Raw genomic sequence first — 23,050 nt, 5'->3', positions numbered from 1 at the left:
GCACTCCATGTGCATCTCTGACACCACACTGGCCCATATGATGTTCTTCTCCTTCACTCAGCTTACTGGAGGGCAAGTGCCATTTCAGTCAACTGGGCGTGAACAGGGTCCTGGTAGAGAGGGAGAGGTCTGTGTACTTGAGGCGGGAACACTCCATGAGCAAGTAGAAATGTGGAATCTGTACCCAGGACAGGTCAGAGTTAGAGAACTTAGTTCGGGAATCAATAGCATCCAGGTTCCCGCTTGCTGTCTTCTGGAGAGAGACATAGTTGAAATAATTCCACCTGGGAAATGTAGTAACTGAGACCTGGACAAATAATCTCCCCCAAACTACACGTTTATTGAGAAGGCAAGCTCTTAGTGACAAGCCCTGTGCACTTTTCTACTCCATATTGGAAAGAGGGAAGACTGAAGTTTGGTGTCCTTGTTCTCCTTCCAATTTTTATAATTTTTAAATTCATTTTTATTTTTAGAGAGAGGAAAGGGAGGGAGAAAGGGAGGGAAACATTGATCAGCTGCCTTCCAAGGGGCCCCGACTGGGGACCGAGCCTGCAACCCAGACATGTGCCCTGACCAAGAACTGAACTGGTGCCCTTTCACTTTGCAGGACAATGCCCAACAAACTGAGCCACACCAGTCAGGGCTCTCCTTCCAATTTTTAGATAGGAGCCTCTTATGTGTTAGCCCCTCCTGCCTGGGTGAGGAGTAAGGTCACCAAGACTCTAGCTTACCCTCTAAACTGAGGCTGGTGACTGCTTTGGCCTCTCACTGGGGAGGGGGGTGGTGAGAGCTGGTGACAAAGAGAACCCAGTGCACCATTCCTGCAAGGGCTGAAATCCCTCCCCACTTTCCTGTTGCCTTTTTACCAGGAGACACAGTTTCCCTGCCCAAGACAAGAACCCTCTGTATCTAAACCCTGCCTAATGGCAAGATTCAGACAGGGAGGGCTGCAGGTCATTTAGCCAGTAGGTGTCAAGCCCAGATAGCCTCACCGCCGACCCACAAAAGCAGAATCTCCAGGATGAAGAAATCCTGATTGGGTTCAAACTCCTTTCACAGTGACCCTCAGACAGTAAGCAGCCATTCCCTGGGTCTCACGGAGTCAGGGTGGTGTCAATTTGGAACCAAGGCTCCCAACACCACTCCAGGGCTCTCCTTAGGACACAACTCTCAGTGCTACATCCTGCATAAAACAGGTGCTCAATAAACACCTGCTGGGTCAGTGAGTTACAGAACATTTTCTAACATGGTGAGGAGAAAGAACATGAGTTTTGGAGTCAGCCAGATCCTGCTGTGGAAAACCACTAACAAGCTTCAGCCTCCTTCACTGTAAAACAGGCCATTAACTATCTTCCAGAACTGTCAGTGAGGATTAAATGAAATATCCCAATTGAAAACCCTAGCCCAATGCCCAGCACAGTGAAGGCACTTAATAGATGGTAGTGGGTATCAGTGAAACGTGGTAGAACTGTGATAAGAACACAGACTTTGAAACCAGGCTGGCCCCACAACTTATGATATATGATGGGGGTTTTTTGCCTCTTTCCTCATCAGTAGGATGAGTATGTTGGTGAGGATTAAATACATCAATATATATAGAACACTAACAGCAGGGTCAGGAATGATATGTTAGCTCTAATAATTATATTGTACCCCTTGCACTGGCCTTAAACACAGTAATTAAGTTCAGTCTGGAGCAGTGAGAGAGAGGGAGAACCCAAAACTGCCCATTCACACAAAAAAGATACCAGTGTCACTACTAAAAATGGCTCATGGAAGCTACGGAAAGCCTTCCCAACAAACTCGTTAGGCCCCTTTGAGTTGTTGCACTCTTTCTTTTCTGCTCACTATCCTTCTGAGTATCTGTTTGTGGTGTGTGAACTATGTCTCTTGTGAGGGCAGGGATCTTGTCTTCACCCCTCCTCGATTACACAGTTGGGCACCAAGAAAGTGCTGATTTGATGGGAGGGAGAGTCAGAGAGGAAGTAAAGGGAAGGTGACATTCCTGAACCCACCCCCCACCTTGCAGCCGCGGCTGCCGCCACCACCACCACCACCACCACCACCACCACCACCACCACCACCACCACAAAAAAAAAAAAACAAGCAAAGCAATTGCCAAGATAAATCACTTTTATCTCTATAGGAAAGGGAGGACCTAAAAAAAAATATAAATTACATTAGTAACACAACATAAGAAAAGAACGGTGGGGGGGGGGGAACCAAGAGAAGTCTGTAGGATGCTATTCTAACCTGTTTATAAAAAGGCCCTGCATCAGAAATTCACAATCCTACCCACTTCTAAAAATATATTTAAACATGTACAGAAGCAGTGGGCTTGTTTTTAAATTGTTTGCTTTTTTGTAAAAATATATTAAAGGTGAATAGAAATCCTCTCTCCCTGCCCCTATCCAACTCCCAGCTCTGTGCTAGGGATAGGAGACCAGAGGTAACTCACCATGTTCTAAACCTTGGTTACTACCACTCCTAACCCCTCCCCAACTCACTTCACTTAGAACCTGAAACATTAAAAAAGAAAAAGCACACTAGCCTCTTTGGAAAAGCATAACTCTGAGGGTAAACTTGCTTTTCATTTGAAACACAAAACAAACAGGAAGCTCTGAGAGTTCAATTAAACTAAATGGAAACCCCGACAAATGGAGGTTGGGTTTCAGCTCCACAGAAACTTCTAACAAAGAAACAGAGGGGAAAGAGGCCTGGAACTAGAAGGATTTGCTAGCAATTAGCTGCCTTTGAAAGATCATGGGGTAGGGGGTTGTTAATGGGCAGAAGGGCTGGGGTCCTGGTCTTGGTTATAGCAGTCAGGGCCTCATCAGGCGGTGGCTACATGGGGACACAGGCTGCCCCCCTTCCCTCCCCTCACCACCCTCTGCTGCCTTGAAATCTCCAAGAAAAGCAAAGCTGGGTGGAAACACAGAGGAGGGGAGTGGGGACCTCACGTGCTAAGGGGGAGGTAGCCAGGCTTTTTGCCTTTGGTGTGACTAGATGGAGGACTGCTTGGCCCCTGGGGTATCCAAGATAGAAAAAGCAAACAGGGCTAACGGACCCTTGATTCTAAGGAAGGAGAATAGATGTGGGCTGTGGAGAAAAGATGGACTGGAGACACAAAGACAAGGAAAGTCACACATTTCCTGTGGCCTGCATTCTAGCTGTTAAGTTCCCCAGAAGCACTGGGTAAACTGGGGTGAGGTTGGAGTAGGGTAGAGGGTAAGGATGCACTCCAATTGGGCAATGCCAAAGTGGAGGGAGGGGGACATTCTCTATCCAGTCCAGGTTGCCAGGGATGTATGATAGGTGAAGGGGGAAGGAGCTGGGGGAAAGGGAGGGATAAGGGTGGACACTGTTGGGACAACAGACATCTACAAAGGGAAGAGGGGAAGGGAGGATCAGATGATCGGCTCCTTTACAGCTGAGGGCCTCCTCTCCCAGGCTCCGGAGTGGTCCTCTACACTCTGCTTGAGCATTGACCTGACGTCTGGGAGTGCAGAGGCCCAGGAGTGAGGTTTGTGAGTTCTGTGGTCTTCAGATCAAGACATCAGGTGGGGAAAGAAGCAGAGAGGCTCCCGATGGAGAACCCAGGGCTGAGCTGCCTGGCACATCCTCCCTGGAAGGTCCACACTGTGCTCTGTGGTACAGGTGAAGAGAGCAGGCCGTGGAACCCCACGCTACCTGCTTCAGTGACATGTGTTTTCAGGCCTTTAGGAGATGATACTTCACCTGCTGGGCCACAGCCACGTGGATAATGTTCTGCAGGACCTCAAAATCCAGGCAAATCCCTGGAGCTCAGGCTGGGATGGGGGCTTCATCTACAGCCACCCAAAAGTAGCTTCCCCCAATGAGCTACAAAGTCATGGTCAAAGGTTTAGGTGTCGATCCTCTCCCCATCCTGAGAAGTGACAGGAATCTCTCCTGTTCCCAAGATGCATGAAGTCAGCCCATGATCTTTCTAGGCTACCTCTGGAAATGGCCCAGGGTGGGACAGTAAGGAGACTCTGGGCCCACCACTTTATTTCCATAAACCATTTGGCAAGAAAGGGCAGAGGCCAGCCCCTTCTCCCAGGAACAAGTCTCCAGTGGTAAATATCCACTGAGCTTGGGGAAGGAAGGGGAAGGAAGAATGGGTAGAGGTGGGCGGGCTTCTGGAGCTGTGGGAAGTGTTGTGTGCTGGGCCTCCCACTTCATGACCAGGGAAATACCTAGGGGCCCAGGCTCTTCTCATGCCTCTCCTCATCCTGCCTTGTGGCTCCAAGTGGAGACGAGACTAATGGAACAACAAGGCTGGTGAAAGGGAAATAGGTTGGAGCAGCAGAAAAGAGGGTTCTAGTCAGCTTGAAACCTTTCCTGTTTACCTGTTACTCAGAGGTATGGAGAAGAAAGGCAAAATGCTCTAGTGGAAGTGGGGAGGGGGTTGGAGGAGTCAGTGAAGAGGCCCGTTGGGGAGTCCCTGCCTTTGGTCAGTTCCAAGAAAGCAGGACAATGTGCCTCAGCACCTTGTTCAGGGCAGACAGGATCCAGGAGTGCCCCGAGAGTTGATAATGGAGAAGGCAGTGGGGGTGTAGGGGTGAGGTGCAGGATACAAGGGAGCTCACAGAAGTAGTTTGCCATTTCTGTGGATTTTCAGGATGCGGCCGAGTCTCTGCTTTGCTGTGGCCAGGCCCTTTTTGGGACGCTTTCCTGTGGGGCAACAAAGATATAAGCAAGCGCTCTAGCAGCATCTCCAGCACCAACTGTCCTCAGACCACCCCCTGCCTCTGTTGCTCTGTCCAGAGTTTCCCCGTCCTCACACCTGGCTTCAGGCATATCTTGGGCAATAGGCATTCCTTAACTACTTCCATCCAAAACCACATGTGTTGGCTCTTCTTCCGATGACCTCCTGCAACAGCTACAGACTCCCTGGTTAGACTGTCTGGTTCCTTTTCCCTACTGATTTCTTTGGTGCAATCGTTTTCCTTCCTAAATTCTTCAGGGAGATGACTGTGCCTACCTGTCCTCTTATCCTGCCCATCAGTATCAGACGAATACCTGGTGAGTGACTGTATCTCAATGTCCCTCAAGTTGCCACCTTCAGAGCCTGATTTCATTCAAAACCCCCATCATCATCACCCCAATGCCACACCAACATCATCCCCTTGAGCTATGCACTCTAGAGACTGGGCTTTGAAGGCAAAAATGAGGAAAAAGAGGGCCTGAGTGCCTGACCCTCACCTCTTCCCTTCTTGCCCCCTCAAATCACCTCCCATGTCCTATGTGACCTCCTCCACCTGTAACCAACTTATCCCCTCCCTCTCTCCATTCCCTCTGTGAGAGCCCTAGCCTTTCTCCAGTGCAGCTTTGACAGTACATGTGTCTCCTCCTTAAACTTCCCACCCTCAGCCCACTCGCCACTCTGGCCACCAGAAGCATCTTTCTCAACCCACATCTGAGCCTGTTTCTACTTAACACCAGTCAGTGTCTCTTCATAGCCTATGAGATCAAGTTCAACTACCTTAGCTGCCGGTGTCCCTCCTGGTATTGTCATCTGCCCATTGCACTGTGTTTGGAGCTGGTACCTAAGGCCCTTCTAAGTTCTATAAACATATGGCAACTGTACCTTGTCCTGCTTGATTGCTCTGGGAGCCAACTGAAGGGCGCCGCTGAGTCAAAAAGACCCCAGGGGCCATGGGTGTGGTGCTGCGGTTTGCCTGGGCCATGCCAAAGGCATTGGGACGAGCAGTATACTCATGGTCAGCAAGGCTTCCTGAGAGGGCCTCTTGCTTAGGCTCAGGAGGAGGCAGGGGTGAGGAGGAGGTGAGAAGCTGGGGTGTGGTAGCCAGAGTTGGGGCTGGTGCTGCCACGCTGGGATTGGACTCTTGAGGGCGAGGCTGTTCTACCTCCTTCGACAAAGGCTTCTTCTTGATATATTTCTTCTTTTGGGCCTTCTGTAGCTCCTGAAATACAAGTCAAGTGGGAGGGGGGAATTCAGGAGTGGAGAAAAGAGAATTTCCCAGAAAGGAAATTAAGCAATAGTCAGTGTGCTTCTGCAACCCGCCCTCAGCCCAAGTCTAGCGGGGACATGGGTACATACAAACGCAAAGGCCTTCCAATACCTGAGGTCACCTCTTCAGTACCATCTATCCTTAAGTCACCACTGCCACTAATTAGTACGGTGGCAACAGGAAGAGAAATGAGTTCAGAGACTTCAGCTTCGGTACAAACACTGCCAGTTACAAGGTGGATCATGGAAACTTATAATTGCTAAATTTATACCAGGGCTGAGAGGTACTTCATATACGTTATTCTACTTACTCCACAGAGCAGCTCTGAGAAAGAAAATCTCTCAGATTACAGATAAGAAAACTGAGGTGCAGGGAGTAAGCATCTTGAGCCCAAAGCCTCATAGCTAAAGAGTTGTTGCATATAGGATTCAACCAGGCCTGTTTGAACACTCACCCTGCATACTTCTCAAAATGGGACATCTGAAAATAAAAAAGTAGTGGTACGTTTAGAATAAGATAAACTTGGATTCAAATCTAGATTTGTCTTCCTAAGTTGGATGACCTTGTTCACCTTACTAACCTTTCTGTATCTCAACTGCCTCATCTGTAAAATGGGCAAAATAATATCTGTTTTCCAGGATTGTCAGAGAGATTAAATAATGACATAAGCTCTGGCTGGTGTGGCTCAGTGGATTGAGCACTGGCCTGTGAAGCAAAGGGTCACAGGTTCAATTCCCAGCCAGGGCACATGCCTGGGTTGCAGGCCAGGTCCCTAGTTGGGGGCGCATGAAATGCAACCACACATTGATGTTTCTTCCCCTCTTTCTCTCTCCCTTCCCCTGTCTAAAAATAAATAAAATCTTTAAAAAAATAATGACATAAAAGTATGTAGTACATAATAAGTACTCAACAAGCAGTAAACTATTACTCTTATCTTCATTTCTCAAAATGGTGTCTCTTCCTCTTGCTGGCCTTTTTCTTTTAATAGAGGACTTGACAATCCTTTAGTTCACTGGTCTTAAAACGTCAATCTGGGGTGGAGGGATTAATGAGTCATGTCACTTCTCCCAATATGGATTTCATCCATCCGTCGCTCTATGGATTTAACACCCACTGGGTAGTGGGTATCTATATAGTGGGCATCTGAAGCCCTGAGAACCTGGAAAGGTGATGCTGAGAGCATATGACAACTTCACCTTCTAAAATGCTACACAGCCACACAGAACAACTCAGTGATTACATTTCTTTGCCTTCTTTTGGCAACATAGGTCTAGTCTTGCCTTTGGCAGATCTGACAGGCTGTGGCTACCATAGGAATTTCTGGGGGATAAAAATAATAATATCAGTAATACATGCTAAGTACTAATCTCTAATTTAACTCATTTAATATTTAAAAGAAGTATCAGAATTACAATCCCATTTTTAGGAGAAGAAATCATGGCACCAAGAGGTTAAGTCATTTTCCCAAGATTACAGGACCAATAAGCAGCAAACCTGGGATTGAGACCCAAGCCATGTGGCTTCAGAATCTTTTCCTAGCCACACTGCTATTCCACCCATAACAGGAACTGCATACCTGCCCCCATTTCTCTCATTTGAATTGAGAAATTATCTCTTGCCCTGGCTGGTATTGCTCAGTGGATTGAGCACCAGCCTGCAAACCAAAGGGTCACAGGTTGGATTCCCAGTCAGGGCACATGCCTGGGTTGTAAGCCAGGTCCCCAGTAGGGGTGTACAAGAGGCAACCACACATTGCTATTTCTCTCCCTCTCTTTCTCCCTCCCTTTTCCTCTGTCCAAAAATAAATAAATAAATCTTAAAAAAAAAAAGGAAATTATCTCTTCACACCTAGATCATGTAGCCTATTTTTTCTACCTTTGTTGCCTCTTTACTTCTTATATAATTCACCCAGATTCCCCCACAGAAGACTGGACTGTCTTATGACAAGGCCACTTCCACTTTGACATTCCTTTGCTCAAAAGCCTAGCAGGTCTGCATCCAAGTTCAAAGTCCCTAGCCTGACTTCATGGTCTTCCACAGTCTGGCCACTTACACATACCTGACCCATAATGATAATGAAAAGCCAACATATCTACAGTAAATATACTGTGTAGCAAGTGCCATTCTCAGAGCATTTACATTACATATATTACCTCATCTAATCCTCAAAGTCTACAAGGAAGCTGAGGCACAGAGAAATTAAGTAATTTGCTCAGTGGTAGAACAAGGATTCAAACTCAGGGAGGCTGGCTCCATAATCCATTTTTTAAAAATTTTCTTTATCTTACCCTGCTCCTCAATATGAATCCTCCAATCCAGAAAGGTCTGCTCATCCATTCATTCATTCAGTCACTTAACACTGGCTAAACATATGCTTAACATAGTGGAAACACCAAATTAAATTATATCTACCCCCCGACCCGTGAAGCAATTACAGTTGCAGAAGGGCCACAGAAAAGCACACTTATGATTATAAGTACCATGGGAGAATGCAATGGAAGCACAGAAGGATAGTGAAATAAATTGGTGGTAGGTGGTGTGAAGGGGTGTTAGGTAAAATATCTGAGATGAGGGTATGATTCCCAATGGCTAGTGCAAAGGCACAGAAGAATGAGACAATGCGATACAATGAGTGAACTAGGAGTACTATAGTGCAACAGTGTGTATGGCTGGTATAAAGGGCATGCACAAGGGGCTGGCAGGAGCTCAGAGAGGAGAGGTGACCAGAGACCAAATCAAGAGGAAGGATCTTGTGTGCTTCATCAAATTATCTTCTCCTGGAATGCTTCCCTGTGTCTTTCAAAAGATCAGTCGGCAAAACCCCTCCCCAATTTCAAAACCTCTTCTTTGAGGTCACCCCTGATAACCCAAACAGAAGTGAGCTCCTCAGAACATACTAAGAGTACTTATCACACTTTTAATTAACTTATCTGTTTATTTAAAGCAGAACTCCTTTTTTCAAATTACATTTTACATGGCACTAGGATATACATAACAGAGAAAAGTTCTGGTCAAAGAAGAGCCGCCTGGCCTGCTTGGTCTCTGCTGGCTCTGAACAATAACCTCTAGGACACATGTAAGCAATTCTAGAGTGCCATAGAACATCATATTAAAAACATCAGTCTATTAACTTTTATTTAAATAGGATATAATTACTGAATTATATAAAACTTAACAATTTCATTTTATTTAAATAGCAAGGAACATGAAAGTTAGAAGATATGAGTTTGAATCTTGTCTCCTCCATTTACTGGCTGTATTATTCTGGACTAGTCACTTAAAGAGAGCCTCATTTTCTTCACCTGTAAAATGATGAAAATATCACCTATTGAAAAGTGGTATTGGGAAGATTACATGAGACACTGTATATACGAAGCACCTAACATAAAACAGATGCTTAAAAAATGCTCTTAAGCTATAGAATGTGGCATGAGGAGCTACAGGGACATCTTTAAGGAGATAACCAGAAGATTCCCCTTCAATTGCTCCCAGGTTTGCTGAGCACATTATCAACATTAAAGAACTTTGCAAATTCTAATATGCTAACAAGTCAACTTTATTCTAGTGAAGTGACCCTTTAGGCCAACAATTAGTGGGTGAAGTGTTTTGGGAAGCAGGGAGTAAAAAATAAAGGCAATAATTTTGGGTATAGACGGCAAGAAAACTCTCTCCCCCCAAAAATCAAATTCTAGTACTGGTAGATAGCTAAGAACTTGAATATAGTTAAATGAATCACCTCCTTGGGGCTTCATGTAAAGGCAAATGCTCTCACTCAATGATAGACCTGGTGCTTCTCATCTGAGAGATTTTTATGCATCCAGAAAAGCAAGGGTTTTTCTCAGGCCCCCTATTTTCTTTCATCCTAAATCATGTCAACTGTGTGACCTGTGGAAGTAGCTTCTCACTCAGCTGGGATGTGAAGGATTTAGGAGGGGCTAGGATACTGTCATGGATAAAGACCAAAGGTTACCCACTCCCCAGTGAGATAACAGTGAGACCCTATCAGCCTGAAGGTCTGAGCTTTAAGGCTCTTAGGTCAAACTAGGGTCTGTAGCAGGGTCATTGCTTGAGTGTCAGCACCTACCTGCTGGGCCAGCTTTGCAGCTGCTGCAGCCAAACCTGTCTCAATGGAAGCCACCCGGGTCCCTTCCCGCACTGGACGGTCCTGCTTTGGTAGAGTTGGGGTCACACGGGCTGCAGAGGAAAGAGGATGTAGACATTTATCTGAATGCCAACCATATTCCCTATCTCTGAGCCCCCCACAGATGCACTCATTGTTCTTCCTGCTTCTGGCTTTAACAAAGCCAAATTTTGCTTCCCGTCATTATAAGAAGCTGATTTACAAATGCCTGAAGTACACAGAGCACAAACTTATTAAAGGATAAAGGTCAATCTCCCTAAACTGGCATTTAAGGTTTCCCATGTTCTGCTCCTGGCCTACCTAGCAACCTCATTCCCATACCCATATTCTCAGTTTCTCCAGACACCTTCAGAATATATACAGCTCATCCTCTCCCTGTGCCTTCATCCTCACCATCCTCACTGCCTGGAGTACCTTTTCCCTTTTTGTCCACATCTTCAAAACCTGCCCATCCTTCAAAGGTAACCTGAAATCAACCTTCTATGCAGACCTCTAGGACTTTTCCAGCCCTCCCTCCCCTGAACTTATAATATGTACAAGTCACTTAATACAGTTAACGTACAATCTCATCTCATTCCCTAATGTTGATATGTGTTATTTTGTCTACAACCAAGCTATGAGCTACTGAAGACCATCTTCTTATACAACCCTTTTATAATGACTTAACCATCTTGAATCAAAAAATAGTTACATAGGCAGTATATTTCAGTATAACCAATTCTTGGATGATAAAGAAAGCTCTTTACAGAAGAATGCCAGCTAATAAATGTAAAAGGAATGACAGAATTAGAAAATCACAGGTGCTTCTAGAAACAAGTGACTCTAAGGCATTTGGATATTCATACAGTACCAGAGTATTACACCTCACAGGTAACTTGCTAGTCTCAAGAAGAGAAAAACAACTTTACAAAGATGAGATCAGGAAATCACCCCTTTAACCCAATGTTAACCTTATTGTAAGTAATAGTGAGACAGACAACCCCATGCATCGCCAGATGCAACACAACAGGAAATTCACAGCATCATCTGGAAGTAGTTTTGACAAAGATTTAAAATTAAGTAAGCAGTTCATATTCTAATTTTGATGAAACACAGAGACAAAAGAATACGTTAAATGACACCATGAGAAAACAATCAGACATGTTACAAGATAACTGGCATGGTTTCATTAAAAAGACAATGTCACAAGGAAGCAAATAGACCTAGAAGATGGAATGTGGAATGTGCTTCAGAACAGTTATACCAGGTTGTTGTTGTTGTTTTACAGCAAATCAATAGCATAAGACAAAAAGTAGGGAGACAGGTCTAGATTAAGAGACTTAAAAGGTATGACAGCCAAATGCAATGTGGATCCTGTTTAGATTCTGATTTAAACAAATCCACTGTAAAAATACATTTTAAAAGAAGACTTTTATTTTATTTATTTTTAGATAGAGGGGAAGGGAGAGAGAAAGAGAGGGAGAGAAACATCAATGTGTGGTTGCCTCTTGTGTCCCCCAACTAGGGATCTGTCCTGAAATCCAGGCACATGCCCTGACTGGGAATCGAACCAGCAACCCTTTGGTTCACAGGCCAGCACTCAATCCACTGAGCCACACCAGTCAGGACAAAAAATTACATTTTTTTAGTCAGATAATTGACGAAATTTGATTATGGAGTTAGTACTAGATAACATCAAGATGTCATCAGATTATTATTAATTTTGTTATGCATGATAACAGAATTGTGATTTTTTGGGAGCTGTCCCCCCAAATTTTTTAGAGATGCATACTTAAGTTCATAGGGGAAGGGAATGACACAGTATGTGGGATTTGCTTTAGAGCACAAACAATTTTGAAAAAGAAAAAGAAGTCACAAATGAATCAAATGTGGCAAAATATTGATAGCTATTGATTCTCAGTGATGGGTATATCAGAATTCATTGTATTGATCCCTCTATTTTTAATTACAGAAAAAAACCCATGACACAAAAAAGAAACGAAGTAGGGGTGGCACTGAACTACATTTAAAGATCACTTAGTTTGTTAGCTACCATTCTACAGAGGAGGCTTTCTGTATTAATGTTTGCAGATTCCAGAACAGGCAATTCAGGAGGTTGAAGTCTTTTCTTTAAAGGTGATATTTATTTAAAGAATGATGTGAAGCAAATTTAGCAAAAATGTTAATGCACAATTTTCAGCTTTTGGATTCATAGGTATATTTTAAATTGCTCTATATAGTTTTATACATGAAGTAGTTTTAAAACAAGGCTCATTTAAAACAAGACTGTTAGCAAAAGTCTTAGTCACAACAATCAGAAAACAAAAAGAAATAAGGGTATCCAAAATGAAAAGGAAGAAGTAAAACTGTCATTTTTTGCATATGACATGATACTATATGCACAGAACCCTAAAGATTCCATCAAAACGATACTAGAACTAATAAATGAATTCAGTAAAGTTGCAGAACGCAAAATAAATATTTGGAAGCAGGCTGTATTTTTATATACCAATTACGAACTATCAGAAAGGGAAACTAAGAAAACAATCCCCAGGGGAGAATGGGAAGGGTTTACAGGAACAAATATAAAGGACACATGGACAAAAACTAGGGGGGGATGGAAATGGGAGGAAGGTGGGGAGGGATGGGTGGGTGGGCTGGGATGGGAGTAAAGGACAGAAAACTGTATTTGAACAATGATTAAAATAAAATTTTTAAAAAAGAAAACAATCCCATTTACAATTGCATCCAAAAAAAAACTAGGAATAAACTTAAGCAAGGAGGTAGAAATCCTGTACTCAGAAAATTGTAAGACATTAAAGAAAGAAACTGGAAGAAGACACAAATAAGTGGAAGCACATACTGTGTTCAGGGATAGGAAGAATTAACATCATTAAAATGTCCATATTACACAAAGCAATCTATAGATTTAATGAAGTTACTATCAAGAGTCCAATGGCATATTTCAAAGAACTAAAACAAATATTTCAAAAATTTATATGGAATCACAAAAAGGCCTGGCATAGCAAGAGCAATCCTGAGAAAGAAGAACAAAGTTGGAGGTATCATGCTACCTAATATCAAACTATACTACAAGGCCATAGTAATCAAAACATCATGGTACTGGCATAAAAACAGACACAGATTAATGGAACAGCATGGAGAGCCCAGAAATGAACCCATACCTATATGGTCAATTAATATATGACGAAGGAGGCAAGAACATGCAATGGGGTAAAGTCATTCTATTCAACAAATGTTGATGGCAAAATTGGACAGATACATGCAAAAAAATGAAACTAGACCACCCTCTTACACCATATAAAAGGATAAACTCAAAATGGATTAAAGACTCTAATGTAGTATGACTTGAAACTGTGAAACTTCTAGTAGAAATCACAGGCAGTAAAATCTCCAATATTTCTCTTAGCAATATTTTTTATGATATATCTCCTGGGGCAAGAAAGACAAAAGAAAAAAAATGGGATTACATCAAACTGAAAAGTTTTTGTATAGTAAAGGAAACCATCAACAAAACAAAAAGACAACCTAATGACTGAGAGAAGATATTTGCCAATGACACACCCATTAAGGGGTTAATTTCCAAAATTTATAAAGAACTCATTCAACATGAAAGAAAAAAATCACCAAACAATCCAAGTATAAAATAATTTTTTAATATTTGAGAGCCCTCCATACCATTTCCCATAGTAGCTAAACATACACTTTTTCAAGTAGGGCATACAAATGGCCAGTAGGTACATGAAAAGATATTTGGCATAACTAATTGTCAGACAAATGCAAATTGACACCACAATGGGTGATGTATCGCCTCACAACTGTCAGAACAGCTATCATCAATAAATCAACAAACAACAAGTGCTGGCAAGGAGGTGGAGAAATGGGAACCCTGGTGCACTATTGGTGGGGATGCAGATTAGTGCAGCCACTGTGGAAAACAGAATGGAGGAGGCCTCAAAAAATAAACATGCAACTGCTTTATGACTCAGTCTTTGTACTTGAGGATGGATGTGTGTGTGTGTGTGTGTGTGTATGAAGAAAGGCAAAAAACAAATTAGAAATATTAATATATGCACCTCTATGTTCAGTACAGCATTATTTACAATAGCCAAGATATGGTAGCAACCCAACTAACTGCCCATTAATAGATGAGTGGATAAACAAACTGTGGTACATATATACAATGGAGTATTACTCAGCCATAAAAAATGATGAAATCTAGCCCTGACTGCTGTGGCTCAGTGGACTGAGTTTGGCCTGCAAACCAAAGTGTTGCTGGTTCGATTACCAGTCAGGGCACATGCCTGGGTTGTGAGCCAGGTTGCCAGTTGGGGGCATATGAGAGGCAACCACAAATTGATGTTTCTCTCCCCCTCTTTTGCCCTCCCTTCCCCTCTTCTAGAAATAAATAAATAAAATATTTTTAAAAAATAATAAAATCTTACCATTTGTAACAGCATGGATGGACCTAGAGGGTATTATGCCAAGTAAAATAAGTCACACAGAGAAACACAAATACCATAAGATTTCACTTATATGTAGAATCATAAGAGCAAAGTAAACAAACAAGCAAAATAGAAACAGACTCATAGATACAGAGAACAAACTGATGGTTGACAGAGGGGAGGGAAGACTGAACAAAAAAGATAAAGGGATGAAAAACTACAAATTGTTAATCATAAAGTAGTCCCAGGGATGTAAAGTACAGCATAGGGAATATAGTCAATAATATTGCAATAACTCTGTATGGTACTGGGAACTTACATGAAATATCAGTGCAAACACTTTGTAAAGTATATGACTGTCTAACCCCTAGCTATAAACCTAAAACTACTAGAAAATAATACTGAATGTAAACTGTAATTGAAAAATGAAATTGAAAAACACACACACACAAAGTGCTAAATCTCAGTAAGGACAGTGAGCTTAGTGGCATTTTAACATGCCTAGACCCATCCAGGTCTCCTCAGCTCAGAAGTAGCCCTGAAAAACAAAAGCTTACATTCCCGGTAATGTAGGAAACAAAAAGGAGCTGGAGCTTTTTTTCAAAGCCTAGTGCTAAAGCTTCTCTCTAGAGGCTATTTATCAAAAGTATTTAAAGGCAAGTGCTTAATGTCACAGCTCTTAAGGGGATAGATAACACCTGGGGCAAACAATAGACTAAACCAAAAGTTTAAAAAACGCTGAGAACTGAGATATCCACTGGGGATTTTAAAAGCTCCCACAAATTTATGGGAATCTAGAAGGCCATAAGCATTCATAGGGTCTATGTGCATGATCAGGAAAGACTTAAGAAAGCCCTAAGCACTCATCTCTGGCTGACTGAGGCTCTGGAAATGAGGAAGCCTAAGGAAGTTGTAAATTGCCTGTCAGCATGTTGAAGGCACATACAGCCCCTTATCTAGCACTGGGAGATTTACTGACTCTAGGCATTTAAGGAATTTCTGTTCAATCATTAGATGACCACTAAGTTAACTGAGTACAGACTTCAGTAGCCACAAATAAAAATACATACTTTAATAATGACTTTTCTGAATTAATTCTATAAACAAACAAATAACAAGTAGCAACAAAACAAAGTCTGGAAAGGAGAGTGGGGTATATATGATTTCCAGAGTTGCCACACTATTTTAAATGTTCAGTTTTCATAAGGAATTATAAGAGATGCAAAGAACTAAGAAAGTATAGGCATACACATGAAAGCAAGTAATCAATAAACACTACCCGACTTCATAAACAAAGCTGGACTTACTAGACAAGGACTTTACACCAGCTATTCAAAGACATAAATGAAACCATATATAAAGAATTAAAAGAAAGTATGAGCCTAATGTTTCACCAGATAGAAAGTACCAAAAGACAGAAAGTGTAAGAAGGAAACAAACAGAAATATTAAAGTTGAAAAGTAAAATAACTAAAACAAAAATTTCACTGGAGGGTTTCAACAGCAGATTTGAGCAGACAGAAGGAAGAATCAGTAACTTGAGCCCCAGTTGGTGTGGCTCAGTTCACTGGAGTCCAAAAGGTCATGGGTTTGATTCCCAGTCAGGGCACATACCCAGGTTGTGGGTTCAAACCCCAATCAGGGCACATACAAGAAGGCAACCAGTGAATGTTTCTCACATCGATATTTCTCTCTCCCTCCCCTAAAAGCAATGAAAAATGTCCTCAGACAAGGATTAAAAAAAGAATTAGTAACCTTAAAGATAGGTTGACATTTTTCCAGTCTGATGAGTAGCAACTAAAATGAATGAAGACAATGAACAGGGACAAAGAGACCTGTGAGATGCCATCAAATTTACCAAGATACACATGTTAGATTCCTAAAAGAAAAGAGTGAAAGGGGCATAAAGACTATTTAAAAAAATAATCGCTGAAAACTTTTCCATATTTGATGAGAAACATTAATCTACACACCTAAGAAAGTTCAACACACTATGAGTAAGTTGGAATGAACTCTAAGAAACTACACATCATAACCAAAATCAAAGATAAAGAGAGGACCTTGAAATCAACAAGGCAGAAGTGACTTATAACATACAAGGAATTCTCAAAATGCTGAAAGAAAAACACTGCCAACCAAGAACTCTAAAGCCAGCAAAACAAATTCATTGTTAATAGACCTGCCTTAAGAAATGCTAGAAGCAGCTCTTCAGGTTAAAACAAAAGGACAGTATATAGTAAATTGAATCCACACGAGTAATGAACATTAGTAAAGGTGACTACATAGGTAAATATAAAAGAAAGTATAAACATATTTTTGTTGTAATTCTTTTTTAGCTCCTATCTCATTAAAAAGAGAGCTGCATAAAGCAATAATCTTTACTCTATGTTCATGGGTACACACTGTATAAAGATGTAATTTGTGACAGTAATAGCATAAAGAAAGAGAATGGAACTGTAGAGGAGTAAAGATTTTGTATACTATGGAAATTAAGTTGATATTAAACTGAATTAAAATGGGACATTAGAAAGTAGAAAAACCTCAAAAGAAAGCAATGGAAAAATTAATGAGCAAAAATAAATAAGACACAGAGAAAACAAACAAACAAAATGGATGTAAACCCTACTTTGCCAGTTATTGCATTAAATATATGTGGAGTAAATTCTGCAGTTAAAAGGCAAGGGACGGGAAGAATGGATAAAAACTCATAATCCTACTATATGCTGTTTACAAGACACATACTTTATTTTATTTGTTTTGAAATTTTGTTTACTTATTTTTATAGAGAATAGAAGGGAGGGAGAAAGAGAGAAACTTGATGTGTAAGAGAAACCTCAATCAGTTGCCTCTCACATGCCCACAACCAGGGTCCAAACCCACAACTCAAGCAAGTACCCTGACCAGGAATCGAACCAGTAACCTTTCGCTTTGTGGAACAACATCCAACCAGTTGAGCCACACTGGTTAGGGCACAAGACACACACTTTAGATTTAAGACACAAACAGATAAAAATAAAAGGATGGAAAAAGACATACCATGAAGACATTATCCAAATGAGAAGTGAAATGGCTATAGTAGTATCAAACAAAATAGACTTCAATACAAAAATCGTTACTAGAGACATAGAGGGGACATTTTATAATGATAAAAGAGTCAATCCATTAATAAGATATAAGTTATAAAGATATATGCAACTAAAAAAGATCCCAAAAATAGATGAAGCAAAAACTGACTGAACTAAAGGGAGAAAAAACTAACACCAGTTGAAGACTTCAATACCCCAGTTTCAATAATGGATAAGACAAACAGATAGAAGAACATAAAGGAAATATACATTTATGATGTCTCAATAAAAATGACTTGAGAAAGAATAAACAAGTGGGACTTTATCAAAATAAAAGGCTCCTTTATGGCTAAACAAAACAGTAGCAAAATGAATAGGGAACCAACCGTATGGGAAAACATATTTGCCAATGATACCTCAGACAAGGGTTTGATCTCCAAAATATATAAAGAATTCACATGACTCCACTCTGGAAAAACAAACAACCCAATTAAAAAATGGGCAAAGGGCCTGAACAGACACTTCTCCAAAGAGGACACACAGAGGGTCCAGAGACATATGAAAGGATGCTCAGCATCACTAGCCATCAGAGAGATGCTAATTAAAACCACAGTGAGACACCACTTTACACCAGTAAGAATGGCCATCATAAACAAATCAACAAACAACAAGTGTTGGAGAGGATGTGGAGAAAAAGGAACCCTAGTGCACTGTTGGTGGGAATGCAGACTGGTGCAGACACTGTGGAAAGAGTATGGAATTTCCTCAGAAAACTAAAAATGGAACAGCCTTTTGACCCAGCAATTCCACTGCTGGAATTATACCCTAAGAATCATGAAACACCAATTCAAAAGAACCTATGCACCCCAATGTTCATAGCAGCACAATTTACAGTAGCTAAGTGCTGGAAGCAACCTATGTGCCCATCAGTAAATGAATGGATCAAAAAACTGTGGGACATGCACACAATGGAATACTACACAAGAGAAAAAAAGGAGCTCCTACCCTTTGAGACAGCATGGATGGAACCGGAGAACATTATGCTAAGTGAAATAAGCCAGGCAGTGGAAGACAAATACCATATGATCTCACCTGTAAGTGGACCCTAGTCAACAAAACAAACAAGCAAAATATGGCCAGAGACACTGAATAAAGAACAACTGACAGTAACCAGAGGGGAGATGGGAGAGGATAACGGAGGAAAAGGGGGAAGGGTTGTCAAGGAACATATATAAAGGACCCATGGAAAAAGCCTTGAGGGGTAGGCACAAGGGTGGGAGGTGGGGATGGCTGGGGTGGGTGGGAGTAGTAGGGGGAAAATGGAGACAAGTGTACTTGAACAACAATTAAAAAAGAGAGAGAGAGAAAAAAATGCCTTGAAAAAAAGTATGTGCAAATACAGCAAAAGAGTCATCATTAAATATAGGTGATAAAAATATGGGTATTCATGATACTAACCTTCCTAATTTTGTGTATATTTGAAATATTTCACAATAAAAAATGTTAAACATAAAAAGGTAAAATATTTACTGATTATTCTTGTTCTTATAACCACATTAACTTGATTATTGTAGCACTGTCACTGTGATATATTTAAATATCTTGTAAGTCTAATTTCATGTACTTTTTCTAGTCCAAAACTCTTTAATCATACCTGTTTACTCTTTTCAATTAATTTTAGAATGGGTTCAACACCAAATTCCACTAGGGTTTTGATCTGGGCTAGTGTTAAACATATACATTTAATTACTAACTCTTTAAAACACTCAGTCTTTCTAACCAGGCAAATGGTACACCTGTTTTTATTCATATTCTTTATGTTCCTTGGTCCAGTTTTGCAGTTCTCCATGTAAGCTCCACACCTAATCTTAAGGCTATTCTTGGTTATTTTATGCAACTGTTGTTATTATCAATAGAATCTTTTTTTCTCTGTGCATTATGGTTATTAATGATATATAACAATTCTTGATATTTGGGTATATGGTTTATATTCAGTGATTACCCAATTTACTGATATCTTATATTAGTTCTATCAGTTTTTCAACTGATTCTCTTGCATTTTCTAATTATACAATCATATATTTTTCACTTGTCAAGCACTTATTGAACACCTCACATGTGCCGGCAGTACATAAAGTGCTACAGAGACAATGAGGCTAAAAATAAATAGGATTCCCACCCTCAGGAACTCTCATATCATGGTAATTTGGTCTCTTAATTTCCAATAGTTACAGTTCTTATTTCTGCTTCATTCCTAATTATGCTGTCTAGAACTTCTAGAACAATACTAAGTGACGATGGGCATATTTTTCTTATTCTTATTTAAATGGGAATACCCTTAGTAGAATGCCACAATCTTGTGGTATTAACAGTCTACTTTGAAAATATGATAAAAGTTATTAGTTTTCTACCTACAGAAATATACATTTATAGATGCATACATTTAAATTAAAACTACATAGGTGTTCATTATGTGCTGTCTGAATAGGGAAACAATGGATCAGATCAACTTTTTATATAGAAACATTCAGATTTTTAAAAATAGAACCAGGGAAAGGTATCATAAACAAAATTACATACATATATGAAGGATGACTATTTCCTTACTGTATGAAGTGGTCAATTTGAAAAGCTTGAACACATACAAGGATAAATGGGCAAAGGTCAGAAATAAAATTTATTTTAAAAATTCTAACGCTACTATGAACATATATGAAAGTTTAATCAAGGAAATAAAAATAAGATATTGTTGTTTGCTTCTATATTACCAAAATGAAAAAAATATCAAGGTGGAGACTGCTTGTTCTCAACCCAGTACCAGTTTCCCTTTCTTGCTTACTAACAAAACACAGGACTTTGTAGGACAGAAATGTATGTAGCTAAAATCTGCATTTCCTGGTCTGGCAGATAATCTTGGCCATATGACACAATTTCAGTTAAAGATGATATTAAGGAGGTGGAACTTAAAACTCTTTGGGTAGCGGTGCTCAGCAGGCCTTTTTCTTTTTCGTTTTGCTTCTCCTCTTTTCCCTGACTAGAACTCAGAGACCCTCTGTGGGAGGTAAAGCAGTCGCCTTGTGACTCTGAGGGGATAAGCATTCACCAAAAAATGCCAATAGGCTACTGTTATAGGAAACCACTATTCCTAACTGATATGCACAATGCCTGTGAGGATTCCAGTGCCCTCACACATAGCTGGTGAGACTGTACACTAGTACAACCTATCTGAAAAGCAATTTGTCAACATATATAAAGAGCTTTTAAAATGTTCATATTAACAAATTGCATTGATTGTGGGTATGTAAACAACCTCTAAGATGTAACCATTAAGTGAGAAAAGTAAAGGACATAACAGTATGTAAAGTATGCTTCCAATTGACTAAAAAAAGGGGGAAATAAAAAATATATGTGTGTTTACTTGTATATGCATAAGCTACCTCTGAAAGAAGAAACATGAAACTGATAACAGTGGCTGACTCTAGGTGGAAAACTGGAAGGCTGTGGAACGGGGGTTGAAGCAACTTTTCACTGTATACCCATGTACTTATTTTTCATAGACTTTGGCCCTTTTGGAGTTTCTTGGAGATCCATCCTAAGTAAATAATCACATATACAAACATTTACATAAAAAGATGTTTACCCCAAATGTTATCACTAATTGTGAAAGCTTGAGGCTAAGCTAAATGCCTTACATCAAAAAAGAAATTATGTAAATTAGATATACCCATGTTACAGAATACTTTGTAACCATAAAAATATTATTTATAAACAATGGCACAGGGGGTGCTTATGACAGTATTAACTTAAAAAGCCAGATATGTTATTGGTTTTCAACTTTTACACTCAACTTCTACTCAATATAGAGTGTTATTCACAAGACCATGTAAATGTTAACAATCCGGGGACTTCCGGCAAGATGGAGGCATAGGTGGACGCACCGTACCTCCACGCACAACCAAGATTAGAACAACAATTTAGAGGCAGAATAACACCGAGAACTGACAGAGAATTTATCTGAATGGAAGTCGGACAGCCAAGAAGTTGAAGTAGACCCGTTCATCCAGACCGGTAGGAGGGGCGGAGAGGAGCGGCTGGGCGTGGGTCGAGGCAAGGAGAGCAGAGAGAGTTGGGCGCATAAGGCAACTGGGGGCGCATAAGGCATCTGGCACGCACAAGATCGCAGCGGGTGGACCCTGAGTAGGCAAGCGGCAGCTGGCAGACCCAGTGAGCCGGCAATTGTGGACCAGGGCAGAGCATGCAACCCAGGATCCCAGAGAAGGGACTGAGGTCCCATGGAGAATGGAGCTACCGCTATTGTTCCCTCCCACCCCCACCCCCGTCCACGTCCCCATCCCCGCCCCCACATACAACATCACAATCTAGCCACTGGGGTGCCCAGCCCTGGTGAACACCTAAGGCTCTGCCCCTCACCATAACAGGACGACCAGACCAAAAAAAAAAAAAAAAAAGAGAAAGAGAGACATGTCTCAAACAGAAGAACAGATCAATGCCCCAGGACTCATCATTTTAAGCAATCGAGAGATAGCCAATCTATCAGATGCACAGTTCAAAACACTAGTGATCAGGAAGCTCACAGAATTGGTTGATTTTGGGTGCAAATTACATGAAAAAAATGCAGGTTACCATAAAAGAAATGAAGGAAAATGCACGGAGAACCAATAGTGATGGGAAGGAAACTGGGACTCAAAACAATAGAGTGGACCAGAAGGAAGAAAACAAACAAACAAACAAGAAAGAATGGAGAAATAAGAATTCAAAAAAAAACGAGGAGAAGCTTAGGAACCTCCAGGACATCTTTAAACGTTCCAACATCCAAATTATAGGGGTACCAGAAGGGGAAGAGGAAAAGCAACAGATTGAACACGTATTTGAACAAATATTAAAGGAGAACTTCCCCAATCTGGCAAAGGGAATAGACTTCAAAGAAATCCAGGAAGCTCAGAGAGTCCCAAAGAAGTTGGACCCAAGAAGAAACACACCAAGGCACATCATAATTACATTAGCCAAGGTAAAAATGAAGGAGAGAATCCTAGAAGCAGCAAGAGATAAGGGGACAGTACCTACAAAGGAGTTCCCATCAGACTGTCAGCTGATTTCTCAAAAGAGACCTTACAGGCAAGAAGGGGCTGGGAAGAAATATTCCAAGTCATGAAAGACAAGGACCTCCATCCCAGATTGCTCTATCCAGCAAAGCTCTCATTTAGAATGGAAGGGCAGATAAAGTGCTTCTCAGATAAGGTCAAGTTAAAGGAGTTCATCACCACCAAGCCCTTATTTTATGAAATGTTAAAGGGACTTATCTAAGAAAAGAAGATAAAGAAAAAACATGTATAGTAAAAGGACAGCAAACTCACAATTATGAACAACCACACCTAAAGCAAAA

General features: G+C 40.9%; 1 protein-coding gene across 4 annotated transcripts in view; it reads right to left on the bottom strand.

Moving 5' to 3' along the window:
- Positions 1–2,115: 2,115 nt before the first annotated feature.
- The window catches only part of PHF8 (PHD finger protein 8), a 94,686-nt gene continuing 73,751 nt past the window's right edge, over positions 2,116–23,050 (bottom strand). For 2 of the 4 annotated variants that reach the window (XM_045832977.1, XM_045832985.1), the window contains exons 19-21: positions 10,081–10,190; positions 5,612–5,948; positions 2,116–4,695 (exon numbers count right to left, since the gene is read on the bottom strand). In XM_045832977.1, the coding sequence (XP_045688933.1) occupies positions 4,607–4,695; positions 5,612–5,948; positions 10,081–10,190 (536 nt within the window). In that variant the 3' untranslated portion in view covers positions 2,116–4,606. Of the gene's footprint in view, positions 4,696–5,611; positions 5,949–6,450; positions 6,477–9,043; positions 9,299–10,080; positions 10,191–23,050 lie in introns of those variants that run through there. The other 2 variants (XM_045832993.1, XM_045833002.1) reach the window with 2 other exon arrangements.

This window comes from Phyllostomus hastatus, unplaced genomic scaffold (assembly GCF_019186645.2).
Source record: "Phyllostomus hastatus isolate PE091 unplaced genomic scaffold, TTU_PhHast_1.1 phas_contig_10, whole genome shotgun sequence".
Classification (NCBI taxonomy): Eukaryota; Metazoa; Chordata; class Mammalia; order Chiroptera; family Phyllostomidae; genus Phyllostomus; species Phyllostomus hastatus.
Note: the sequence above shows the minus strand (reverse complement) of the source record. Positions and strands in the feature narration are given on the sequence as shown.